The sequence below is a fragment of the Amphibalanus amphitrite genome, unplaced genomic scaffold, assembly GCF_019059575.1.
Source record: "Amphibalanus amphitrite isolate SeventyFive unplaced genomic scaffold, NRLGWU_Aamphi_draft 000335F_arrow, whole genome shotgun sequence".
Classification (NCBI taxonomy): domain Eukaryota; kingdom Metazoa; phylum Arthropoda; class Thecostraca; order Balanomorpha; family Balanidae; genus Amphibalanus; species Amphibalanus amphitrite.
The window spans coordinates 476,280-489,897 of NW_024881830.1; the positions used below are offsets into that span (position 1 = coordinate 476,280).

Consider the following 13,618-nt stretch of genomic DNA (forward strand, 5'->3'; position numbering starts at 1 on the left):
TGAAACTGAGATAGCCATCTTGTAGCCCGTGTCCGAAAACCCACCAGTCTGTATAGTTACGGCCGATTTCGGCTTCCATTCGTAGGTATCGGCAATTTTAAAAGAGGAATGCGTCCTTATCCCAGGAATGCGTCCTTACCCTGTAATACAGCCACCCGCGGCGAGGCTTTGGTTTTTTTACCAATCAGCTCCAATCAGCTCAGCTTTAACCAATCAGCTTATCTGACACAATCCGACGAGTCTGTCTTCTGAACGCTGATTGGCTTGAGTGTGACGTCATCGCTATGCCATCATACAGTAGGTGCCGTAGAGAGTATCAACATAGTACCAATATGTTAAATAGTTTTGAATACTTTTTCGCGAATTGTGCACTTCTGGCACCAGTTTTAAAAACAAAATGAAAAATAATAATGTCAAAATGAAAAACAACGATATCTTCATATTTCACGAAGGTGGCCCTTTTCCTTTAAGATGACAAAGGAAGTATCTCGAGCGCTTCAATAGTGACGTTGAAGGCCTGAAAGATGCCACTTCCAATGAAGGAAGAAACATAACTCTTTAACCATTGCGAATTGCGAAGCTACCTATAGGTACCCAACTTTTAGGTTTAGGTATTAATTGTACGATTGTATGTACGCCCTTCACAAAGAGCGTCGCTTGTTTGTTCGTTGATATCCATTCTCAATATGGTTCTCAATCCATTCTCAATGGTGAACAATAGGGCTTGGAGAATCATCGCTCTTTGGCATACTTAGGTGACCTACGGTGACCGAGTCCACGAATAGTTATTAATTAATTGAGAGGTATCGTCGGGGCAACTGTGCGAATCGAGACAGAGGGAGCATACCGAAACACCAGTTGTGTGCTCTGTCTGTTGTCGAGTGTTTCGATCGAACGATATTCAATTGAGAGGTCCCAGTTGCAGTCGGTCTCTTCGTGTTGTTTGAATTATTTGCGACAGGAGCAGCTGAATTGCTGTTGGCCGTTGGTGTACGAAGTATATATGTTTGTTAAATTATTGAACGGTGTGTGTTATTGGTTTTCAGCATGCGTAATGAGTGCAAAATAAGGGTGGGCTGGTCGCATGAGAACGGCAAGTGGCAACATTGCGCGTTCAGTGCACTTCGTATGGGCAGAACTTTATTATGTCACGAACCGATATTACATAGGCAAAAGCCGATAAAAACTGTCATGATTTCAGCGCAGTCTAGTCTGCGCTTTACGACCTCTCTGACGCCGCCGAGATATCGGGGCGCTGGGAGACAGGCGCCGCTCCAATCACTGTATTAGTGTATAGGGATGCCGATACAGTAATCTACCGACAGGGGAACACACATAGGTACAAAGACAGACTATTGACACATGCATAACTCGGGAACTTATTGGGCTACGACATGGTGAAAAAATGCGTTCGATAATATCGGTTGCTCTGACTTTAGGTCACCGATATACAAGATTCGAGAACCAGAATGATAAAAGGGCTCAAGGAGGCAATATGTATGTATTCCGCTTCTGTATTTGGTTGATATCTGACTGACAAACGACGTTTTAGAGTACCTAAATAGTAGGCACTAGGCAGTAGATTCCGTCCCAGAGAGGCGCAGATTAATTTTCCCCTATTGGACGTAGAAGAGATCGCAAAATGGCACCGATTTAAATAGGTATACTATAGCTGAATATCACCGAACCCAGCCAATCACTGATAGCCTTAGAACATGTTTTCAGTAGGTTAGAACTAGGGCAAGAATTTAGGTACTTTTTCTTGAGGTGAGTGGGACCATCTGACATGACCCGGTGAACTAACCTTGGATGAGCCCGGAGTGGAATTCTTACAACATATGTATACGCGAAAAGATGCATCATGACGTGTATGTAACAAGACAGCGGCATTTTCGAAAAAAGAGGGGGTAACCTCCTCCCTTCCCTCCCCCACCTAAAAACAGGGAGTCACCTCCTCCCTTGAACCCCCCCCCCCCACCTCCACAGCGCGGGCTGACATAGTCCATCCGACTGGTTTTATGGTGACTGCATGATAGCGGGAGCACCCGACCGACTTCCAAGAGCTGATGACTCGCCGCGTGGTCAGCGGTATACAGGTATAATGACGCACGGTCGACCCCGGCTCACCCCGGCCGGCGGAGGGCAGACGTATATTACCCTGGGTAGACGTGCCGGGAGGGCAGTCGTCGCCGTGCCAGCCGCCGGCAGCCCAGCCAAGGCCACGGGATCACGGCGCCGCCACGCCGCCGGCTGGAACCGCCGGACGTTACCCTGGGATCGTGCCGAACCCCGGCCCCACATCTGTGGCCCGCGGGCCGGCGTGGGCGTCCCGGGAACCCGCTGACGTTCGCCGGCGGCCGCGGCCTCGCCCGAGCACCTATCTACACCGCTACCGTATCGATTTTATGGCGCCGGTATTCTCTGACGGCGCTGCACAGGTTTACCGAGCGCCAGTGACGACTGGCAGACGGCAGTAGCCCGAGCCGCGGACGGCTGCGCCCAGCGGTCACAGCGGCCCGCGTCTGCTGACCGGGGCCACGCGCCGGCCGTCGCCATGACAACCAACAGGTGAGTCCAGACACCGTAGCTCATCAGAAAAGAGTCGGTCTCAGTTATGTGCCCCTACCGAGTCAATTATCTCCTTCAGTTTTTGTTTCACGCTTCTGTAGCGCGTCTAGCCAGCTGTCCGCTCTGGTCTGTGTGTTGGATGGGTCGTCTTAGCGGATCACTGCACTGCCCAACCGGTTTCCAACTTGTTAGTCGGGTCACCCATTCCGCTGTGGAGAACGGGTCGGTGTGGTCTGAAGACTGAACGTGATAACATTTAGTAACTGTATTTTCTGTATCTTGTCCCCCTCCTTTTATCTGACCTAGTGGCGGTCACTGTCAATCCCTTCAGATTTCCCCCTTTTTACGACGGCTTTATTTATGACTTATGAGTCATATAACTTGTATCTTACCTACCTAAGTTGTAACGATAATAATCAATGTTAATCTCAGGGCACGTCAAGCGTCGAAGATTTGGATCTGATTCAGTTTTGCAGCATTTAGGCATGACGAACTATTTATTTTGGAATTCACGCCGATGATTACGAGCGAGCGAGCGCAGCCAGCGAAGCGAGTCTTTTCAATATAACGGAAAAATCTCAGTATGAGAGGCCCGGCCCGGCCCGGCCTGTAACGCTTTTGAGAGGCTTATATCTCAGCAACCGCTGGACCGATTGGCCTGCGGTCTTTTTTGCTGGGTAGCCCCATCCCTTCTACCCCGTAATTGACTACTTTTGATACACCTCAGTGACCGTCGTGGCACGTGCCACGTGAAAAGTCAAGGGTGTTCAAGCTGTTTTGCAAAAGTAGTGATTTTGAGAGGCTCATATCTCAGCAGCCGCTTGGGCGATTGACTTGCGGTAATTTTTGTAGGGTAGCAGCATCCCTTCTACCAAAAATAGGATACTCCCGATGCATGTGGGTCACCCCCAGTGCACGTGCAAAATACAACAATGAGAGGTGTCAAATTTGTTCCCATTTTAATAACTCGGTAATTACTGGGGCGATTTGGCTGAAACTTGGCATACAGGTAGGCACCCACCAGGCAATATATTCCCATGTGTTGCGGTTAAGGTGCTACTGCACGTGCGCACGTGCAGGGGGCGCTTCCAGATCTCGAGAACGGCTGGGCCGATTGCGCTCAAATTTGGTACACGGTTGGGGACCAGTTAGTAGGGTGCCGTGCAAAAGTCAGTTTGGACCCCGTTTGCACGTGCGCACGTGCAGAATGCCGCTTCCAGATCTCAGGAACGGCTGGGCCGATTGCGTTCAAATTTGGTACACCGCTAGCGACCGGTTAGAAGGGTGCTTTGCGCAAGCCCGTTGGAAGTACCCTCTCGCCTTTCCGCACGTGCAGGGCTCACTATCTCGCTCGCTCGTTCTTCGCCCAAAAGGCGTTTTACTGGTATTTATATATTTACGTTGACATAATTCCATCCCGTCAATACGCTTCAATTATAATCGGAGCAGTGCAGCACTCAAATGATTATGCCTGCGGATAACTGGTGTCATATTTAGACATCAATCTGAGTTATATTCGCATTCAGACCCGACCAAGGAGCAATACCGCGGAGCCAAAGATGTCGGTACGAATGTAGCGGACCGATTTTGAATGCTATACCGTTGAGACTTTGCACACCGTTTACCTTGGAAGGATACATAAACGTGTTAAATACCCATGACAAATGAAAAGGAATGTTTTGGACCCATCAGCAACACCAATGTCCATTTGAATCCATATGTTATGGGAAACAACGGGTCGTGTTAATTTGCAATACTTTGGTTGCCTCTCAATTCAGCGTGAAAGCGATATTCCTGGACGGCAAGGGACCGCCGCGCTAAAAAATTAAAGGACTTCATGTCCTTGTCATTCATGGGCTTCTTGTCAGTTACATGGGCTCCTTGCCGAGACATGCACTCGGTGGGGTATCTGTTGTGTCAGTTACGCCCTTATATGTGTTTCACACTGAAAGTCATAAGGCGGGATTATCTATTACACCATTCTGAGCACCTTTTTTAGGCTTCAATTTTTTTTTCTATCGAAAAATATTGGCCAAAATGTGCACCGTAGTTAGCCTAACAGCAATGCTCGTCCCACCCGAATGGCATTCCGGTTTCACACGAATCAGTCGACCGAACATCTGATCGATATCACAGCGGTAACGGATCGATTACAAATCGGTTCATCGCGCTGCTCCCGCACGAATAAGTAATTCGATGGGCTGAAAATCGACCATGACCGATGATGGGGGAGTGGAGTGCAGGGTGGAGTGAAACCGGTCTGCTGGTCCCGCGCTGGTCCCATCGCAGGAAGCCGTTTTCAATTATGCTAGCCGTATTCAAACTCTAATGAACTAATCTTTAACTCTTTTGTTTAAAACTTTAATTAAAAAACGGCTTCACTCGTGCTTCATCCCGCACAATATACGTTGGAAATCTCTTCCTCTGTCCATTTTTTTTTAATTAAAATAAATCGTGACATCAAATACCTATCGGAATCAGATCACCAACAGCTGAAGAAGCTTAACAAGCAGCTTGCATCTATGACTGCTAGCCGCATCATTCAATACTTGCAGAACAATGTGCAGGTTCAGACCTTTAGTAGTCGGCTGCCATTGCGGCATTGCATAGTGTAACAAGTGGTGTCTACTTTGGGCACGAACAAATATAGCGTGAGAAGAATGTCACATGACACAGACGCTTCCGCTCTCCGACACTCGTGGGATGCCTGACAAGTGTCAAACATGCGTATTCATCTTACAGTTCTAGTGTCGCATATGCAATAAGCATAAGACGAGGACCGTTTGTGCGCGTCGCATGACGGTCGGTGAACTTCTAAAGGTCAGGTCACGCTACTCCACCTTTACAGCTGTCTGCCTCATGGGTCGGCTCCGGTGCGCCCTGACTCCTCTATTTGCTTAATATGAACGAAAATAACTTGGTTACTTGTTGAACAACAATTTTTACTCTTTGCATGGCTGAACGAGCGAGTCTTATGCCATTGCCATTTTTGTCATAATGCGATTTCTTGGATACACTGACAACCAAAACGATTCTCTATTCCCTTTGATCATGGTGTGTCATGCTCCTATAACTCTGCCGTTTTCCTGGCGGAATGCCCTTAAGATACTCAAATGATTCCTCAAATGATTCCTTTTAAGCATATCAGGGGTTTTGGTCTAAAACAACACCCTGATCATTTTCTTCGAACATACCCAAACTATACCCTCATTCTTTAAATACCTCCCTTGAATTCTTCTAATATACCCTAGTGTACAGTCTCTGCCGCTACTGTCAGATACCGTACCTGTGCCGCTCGGCGCCTCCGGCGGTGACCGGTCGGCGGGCCGGGACTGGCCGGCCGGGCGGGCGGGGAAGACGGGCAGTCGCGCCCTGGACACCGTTCCGTGCTTCTATCCTCAGGATACTGAAATCCTTCTCCTCCACGCCGCAACCCCCCTCCGGACTGGACAGGCAACTTTATCTCATGCGGGCTGCTCCCTTGGAGCGGCACCGCTGCTCCCGAGGGGGCGCACCCCGTAGCCGGGTGCAGTGAGTGCCTTGGGGCTGGGTGGCCTGTCCTCTGGACGGGCTCAGCCCCGGCGACTCACTAGGGTGCCTGCCCAGACCAATGTCTCCCCCTATATCCTATCATCCTCCCGGCTCTGAAATGGTCTCATTGGACCGAAAGGGCCTAACCCAACAAAACAAAACAAACAAACAAGCTCCCTGGACGTGTTGCTGACCACTAATACAGCACCAAACGCGGTGCCGTCTTCGCTGAGTGCGTGTGGGCGGTGCGACGACATAACAGGCAGCTATAAGCTTGTTTTGACGCGCGGTATGGGCAGCTATAACCAGTCGCGGCGCAAGTGCGTTTGAGCCAGGTGATTCGCAACTGCCACCCAATCAGCATACTGCAGTCCAGTGCCGGCAGTGACGTACATGACACGTGATCAGACAGCTGGGCCGAAAGCGCGCCAATTTTGAAAGGGTTTGAGCGCGCCAGTTGAGTTTGAGCGTGCAGTGGAGTTAAGGACGGTTGTGCTCAGCGCGGGTGATAGCGGGTGTGTAGTGTGTTCATTGATCATTCGAGCAAAGGACGTCGTGGAGGACATCGAAAGCACAGCTGTGGAACCCAGAAAAGACTAAACCTGCACGACAACGACTTTTCGGCGTGCCGGAAACCGGAAAATTCACCCAAGAGACCCTTGGTGGGCGTGTTTGCCCGCACCCGGTGTAGATCTGCATGACTTTTTTACGGTTAGCGCCCGGACCCGAGCAGTGCGCAGTATCTGGTCCTATCATCCCTTTTACAGGGTCCGGCATATAAGTTTTGTCTTGTAAAAATGTGTCGTGTAAGCTGCTAGGTGAAAGTCAGCAATTGTTACAGGATATGCAATGCTCTAATGACATCTCTTTGGTAATGAACAGTTATTTAACATACACGCCATTTTTGCGTTGCTGAAACCACCGTTGATTTTCGTGTTTTATAACCGAAATAGATATTAAATATCCATTCATGATGATCTCAGATTTACCCATCCCAAGTTGCGTCTTATCGGAAGAGAAACGGTGAAGCTATGTCCATGCTGTTGTCGTACCAATGTAAAACATGAATAATAATAAAAGACCAAATGTCTGTGAGTTTTGGATGTGTTACGATATATAAAGGGAAATCGGACGAGAGAGCTGAGAGTAATGAGACAGTTTCTGAGCGTTCTACGACGAATTTACCTAGGGCATTATTATTCTCCCTTCTGGGTTTATGTGGGGTCTAATGCAAGAATACATTGAGATCAGTGATGGAAATCACAGAATAGTACGGGAGTGTTAAGTGGTAAAATGCGAGTATAGTTTGCAAAATATTCCCCTTATACGCTTAGAAGGAATACTAGAGGTTTCGATGTAAGGGTATTTTGGTAGATTAAAAGGAGTGTACTGTGGGTATCGCAGGGAATAGAACAGGAATCATATTCCTTTCCTCTTCGGTACTTACTAGGGTATATTAGAAGAATTCAAGGGAGCTATTTAAAGAACAAGGGTATAGTTTGGGTATATTCGAAGAAATGATCAGGGTGTTGTTTTAGACCAAAACCCCTAATATGCTTAAAAGGAATCAAAAAGGTTTTCAGTGTAGGGTATATTAGAAGAATTTCAGAGCGATATTCAAAGAAAGTGTATTTGGGGTATATTCGGAGAAATGATCAGGGTGTTGTTTTAGACCAATTCCCCTAATATGCTTAAAAGGAATCAAAAAAGCTCTCAGTGTACAAACAGACAAGGTATAAAGTTTTAATTAAATATATTGTTGGCATGGCTCCTGCAGAACCCAGAGCCGAGTTGTGTGGGTGTAAACCCCTCCAACAGGGCGTGGAAAACAAAGACCACCGATGGAGCTTGGGTTGTATTGTTCTGCCGCCGCCGGTGCAACCTGAGCGCTTACAATGCAGTCGGCCACGGCTCGACAGCACGGCTGCCGTACTAGCCTCGCAAAAGCATCGCAAAACAAGCCATTTCGCCGCGCTGATTATAGGCACCTTTAAATGTCACGTCGGTTCGGAATGCTGATGAAAGTGAATTCGCAATAAACGACAGTGACCTACACGTGACCTTTGACTGAAAGGACGACACAAAGGGACATTTACGTGTGAATGGTGTGTTCGATCTGCGATGTTGATGAATGAAAGGTGATTGAGGCCGGAGCAATACGAGGTGTCGGCGCCGTGTGGTTTTGTTGGTTGGGTCGGACCGCTACTTCGCCCAGAATAGGTATGCATTACCCCGGTGAGGCATAGACGCACCATGCCAGCATATAGGTATCTTATATAACGCGATGAATATAAAGTCAGGTATGACTATGCATCATGTGCTTTTAATCTATTCTTGATAATTCCCTTCAGTTTGGTTGAAGTTAATAAAGGTTAAATTTAATCCATCGAATTTGAGCAGTCAGAACCAGTGGTGTCAATCGGAACTTGAATCTTCGGAATTCCCATTTTGTCCAATGTCCAATTCGGAATTCGGTTGGACAGTGGTAGCAGGCTTTGGACAACTTTGGACAATCGCTTGCTACACTTCAACATTTTTAAAAAGTAATCGTGTTTAACATTGATTGGCTATTAGAAAGCTCAGCTTTCCATATGATTAGCACTTGTGAGCTGGTAACGGTACATGAAAAGTAAATTAAATAACAGTGTTGAGTGTTAACTATTGCGTAGGTGTCGGACATCTTTGGACAAATGGCTGGCTTGGACATTTTTGGACGGACAGTCGACGTAAGCATTGGACATTGGACGGACTTTGGACAAAGGTTTTCTGAAATTGACACCACTAGTCAGAACCAACCTATAAAATTACTGAAGTTAGAACAAACTTCACCGATAAGCGACCTCCTGAAGTCTTCGCTCGCGGGAAAGGAAGGCGACGTATCATTTGATCTCCGACCGACTTGCTGGCCCTTTCGCGTCTCCGATGTCAGGTCTGTCGCATGCCGTCGGCTCATAGCGGCCCTCGCCGCCTCCAGGCGCGCTATTGTCTGAAAACCAACGACCCAATGCCCGTGGCTGATAGCGTCGATAAGATGGTGGTCTAATTGAGCAGTCAGTTTCTCAAATACCGACCGATGTTCAGCCGCACGTCAACAAGCTCTTGGACATTATCTCTACCGTCCATCCTATGGAGATATCGTTCCTCATCTTCACGCCTCACACAGTGACGCGTCATTCCTAACGAGGCATGAATAGCTCACGGTTTCAGTGCAGGCTGCGTGGGCTGAGGCCGTGTTCGAAGCGTCCAGGCGAGATGGTGATTTATTGCCTAGCATATTATACCTACGTGGGGAAAAAGGGAGCATATCTTTCAATAAACTTTTGTGCTGCCTAAGTGGCTAATCAAATACTAATAATCACTTCCTTTCTTTTTCTGTAAGCATTCTGTTCCTTTTTCGGTACGACCGTAAATGGAATGTTTCACCCGATTGCTGTTTCGGTATAAACTACAAAGGCCGTCGCTTGAAAGTAATTTGCAAGATCCAAGATCGTTGAATTGCCCGGAGCGATAATGGCCGCAGATTATGTCACCGTCTATTTCTATGTGATGCAGTTTTGGACACCGTCTTTTTATATGTGCCGCTGTTTTGTCACCGGCCTTTTATATAACTATGTCAACGTTTGTGACACCGTCTATTTATATGTACCACAGTTTGTGATGTCGTCTATTTATATGTACTACAGTTTGTGATACCGTCTATTTATATGTAACACAGTTTGTGATGCCGTCTATTTATATGTACCACAGTTTGTGATGCCGTCTATTTATATGTACGACAGTTTGTGATGCCGTCTATTTATGTGATGCAGTTCGTGACAACGACTAGTTATATGTGATGCAGTTTGTGACAACGACTAGTTATATGTGATGCAGATTGTGTCACAGTCTATTTATATGTGATGCAGTTTTGACATAGTGTCTATGTGCGCTGCTGTTTCGACACCGTCTTTTTAGAAGTGATGCGGTTTGTGACACCGTCTATTTATGTGCTGCAAATTATTACTCTATCAATCTATAGACGCGTTTACATAGGGTTTGTTGCAAGCTTATATCTCCGTCCGTGATGTTGCAAAAGATGCCAATGGTGCTGAACAATTTACAAAATGATCCCCTCTAAATATTTGAAGACCACTACATCGAAATTATCGCCAAATTAGCGAGCTAGAGCCTTGTCAAATATGCTATGTAAACCGGGTTTATATGTGCTGCTATTTGTGACACCGTCTATATGTGCGCTGCAGATTGTGGCTCCATATATTTATGTGTGTTGCAAATAATGAAACCGTCTATTTACATGCGGCTCAGTTTGTGATAGGTATGTACCTAACGTCTATTTATTTGTGACAGTTGACACCGTTTCTGGCCGCAGCGTGCCGCCGGTCTGGGCGCGGTGGTTCGCGGACGCCGACAACTGCTGCATCCTGGGCCTGCTGCTCTGCGTGTTCAGCGCCCTGCTGGCCGCCGGCGGCACGCTCACCTACTTCGGCTTCTTCTCGGAGCAGTCGGTGACGGCGGCCGACCCGCACCACCTGTCGGCGGCGCTGGCGGCGCTGGGCCCGCTGCTGCTGGCCGCCGCCCTTCTGCTGCTGGTCGCCGCCGGCCGGCTGTACCGCGCCGGCGGCTGCAGCGGCCAGCCCGAGTGGCTGCAGCGCCACCGACCCTACTCCACCATGGAGAGCGGCAGCCGCGACGGCAGCGTCAACCCCGGCTTCGAGAGCGCCGAGGGGTAGACGGACCTCACATTATTGTTGAAGTGTACTCTTGATTCGTCTCTCTGGAGTGTTATCGTTACGCGAATCCTTTAAATCTATTATGTCACAGCCTGTTTCACTGCATGCAATAAGTTACCAAGTGCCTCTTTAACCTTCGCCCCAGTGGGGGGGGGGGGGCATATGTTACCACCCTGTCGCGTTTTTTTCGTATAAATAAAAAACCGCGGCGCGTAGCGCCGCGCCGCTTGGGGTAGCTTTTGGTACATCAATTTTGGACAATGTGTGAAATTTTTTACCCCAGGTCATGTCAGGTCAGGTCACCAGGTCAAGTTAACTGACCAAGCCTAAAAAAGTTTGCAATCATGTCCAGTCTGCAGTGTTTGTCAGAGAGGTTTTAAACTTGGTGGATTACATGATGTTATGGGTGCCTACAATTTGTATATCTCGGATTTTTTATATGCGTGACCTAAGGTCAGGTCAGTGGCGTGACCTTTCCATTATAAGTCAATGGAGAAAAACGAAAATGCCTCTAGATCCGTGTGTACGCATAGGAACAGTCCAAATATTTCAGGATTACAATGATTTGGACCACCCGTGACGACCAAGGTGTCTTTTTTGCTGATAGCCTCTTGAAAGGTCATCCGAGGTCATTTGAGGCTACAGTTTTTTTACCAATAACTCTCGATTGGAAAAAGATAGAACGCTGGGGTTGGCCCCATCGTGTTTGTCTTGCCGAGACGCATCGACTGATATGCAACATGACCTCTTCCGGTCAGGTCATGACCTTGACCTGAGGTCAAATTTTGAAGTTGACCTTTCAAGGTCAAATTATAGTTCATTCGACGCGTCCCGGCGAGAGGAACACGATTCTGGCATTAGAAATGACCTAGCTTTTTTTAGTCAAAAGTTATTGTCGAAAAACACTTTTCTTATAAACAGCTATCTTTGGAGTTTTTGCCCTCTGGAGGCTAAACCGTTGACCTGAGGTCATTTTTTGATGATGAACTTATCAAAAGAAGAGTTCAAAAGCAATCGATTGCCCTTCCCAGCGTTTTTCTAGCTATCATAGTTCCTGAGATAATGGCATGTTTTCTGAAAAATATAATGACAATTCGCATATTTTGACCTTTGATGACCTCTGGTGACCGTAATATTGCTCTAAGATGAAAAACGACTGAAATACTTTCAAACGTACGCATCAAGAGCTATCGACTGCTTTTTGCAGCGTCTTTCTAGCCCTCTTAGTTTTTGAGTTAGAGGTGGGTGGTAACATACCAGTAAACATGCCGACGTCGGCCCGACGTCGGGCCGAGGCTCGGCCCGACGTCGGCCCAACGTCGGTTCAACCTCGGCCCGACATCGGCAGGACGTCGGATATGCCCGCATGTTCCGACGTCCAGCCGAAGTCCAGCCGACGTCGAGCCGACGTCGGGCCGAGATCGTTTGCCGAGGTTGACGAGATCGTTTGTCGTTGGACCGACGAGGCCGACGTCGGCATGTTTATTGGGACAACGCGCCAAAAATATCACCCGGCGGCGGGATTCGAGCCCCCCAGTCGCCGACGTCGGCATGTTTACTGGGACAACACGCCAAAAGCATCAGCCGGCGATGGGATTCGAGCCCCATGTCATTCGATCGCGAGGTTAGTGCGCTAACCACTATACCACGCAGCCAGCTAACGGATTTGGTTTGTTTTGTTGGGTTATGCCCTTTCGGTCTGACAAGACCATTTCAGAGCCGGAAGGATCATAAGAAGGAGACATTGGTCTTCTTGGCGAGCACCCTGGGTCCAGTTCATATAGAGTCCCTGGTCCCATTGCTGTTACGTGACACTTATTGGAAAGGGCGACCCCACAATGGATTCATATAGCCACTCTTACACACCTGCACCAACGTTTCCCAAAGTGTCCCTTTGATAAGTGGCACTTTGGCAAAGTGACACTTGCCGACTGGCCTTTCTATATGAACTGGGCCCGGCCCTGGTGAGTTGCCGGGGCTGAGCCTGACCAAAGGATAGGCCGAGCAGCCCCGAAGCACTCACCGCACCCGGCTACGGGCGAGCTTGGCTTACGGGCAATCTCAAATGGGATAAAGTTTCCCGTCCAGTCCGGATCAGGGGGTTGCGGCGTGGATGAAGACTTGAGTTTCCTGAGGATATTTTGAATACAGAAGCTCTTTATGAAACATGAAACATGTATTTTATATTATTTTAACGGTCAAAACAGCGGTCGATGTCGGTCCGACGTCGCCCCGACGTCGGCCCGACGTCGGCTGGACCTCAGCAATTGATCTCGGTCCGACGTCGGCCCGACGTCGGCTGGACCTCGGCTGGACGTCGGAACATGCGGGCATATCCGACATCCAGCCGACGTCGTGCCGAGGTTGGGCCGACGTCGGCATGCCGATGCCGAGTTGCCGACGTCACCCCGGCGTCGGCCGACGTCGGGCCGACGTCGGCATGTTTACTGGGATATGCCCCCCCCCCCCCCACTAGGGCGAAGTTGGCTGAGACCGCCACTGGGGCGCGGGTTAAGTCGTGCTAGAGGGACATATTTCAGCCAAACCCAAGTCAATGGGGCTGGCGAGACTAATACCATGACGACTGTGCTTAAAACATGCCGTTCGAGAGGAAAGTTGTATTTGATTTCGTGGCACAAGTGGACGGATCATATCCAGTGGAGTATGGGAGCCACACCTACAAAACATCAGCTAGCATCGAGCCGCGCTAACGTACACAAAATAGAGCGCGCTGTGTCCTCATTCCTCTGGCATACCGCCATGCTAATTCATAAAACACACTACAAAGA

The 13,618-nt window shown here is 48.5% G+C and overlaps 1 protein-coding gene across 1 annotated transcript; it reads left to right on the forward strand.

Moving 5' to 3' along the window:
- Positions 1-2,203: 2,203 nt before the first annotated feature.
- On the forward strand, positions 2,204-10,956 carry LOC122388771. Its single transcript, XM_043380156.1, has 2 exons — positions 2,204-2,568; positions 10,469-10,956. Exons 1-2 carry the CDS (start codon positions 2,555-2,557, stop codon positions 10,827-10,829), a joined length of 375 nt encoding a protein of 124 aa, XP_043236091.1. The 5' UTR covers positions 2,204-2,554; the 3' UTR covers positions 10,830-10,956.
- Positions 10,957-13,618: the final 2,662 nt, after the last annotated feature.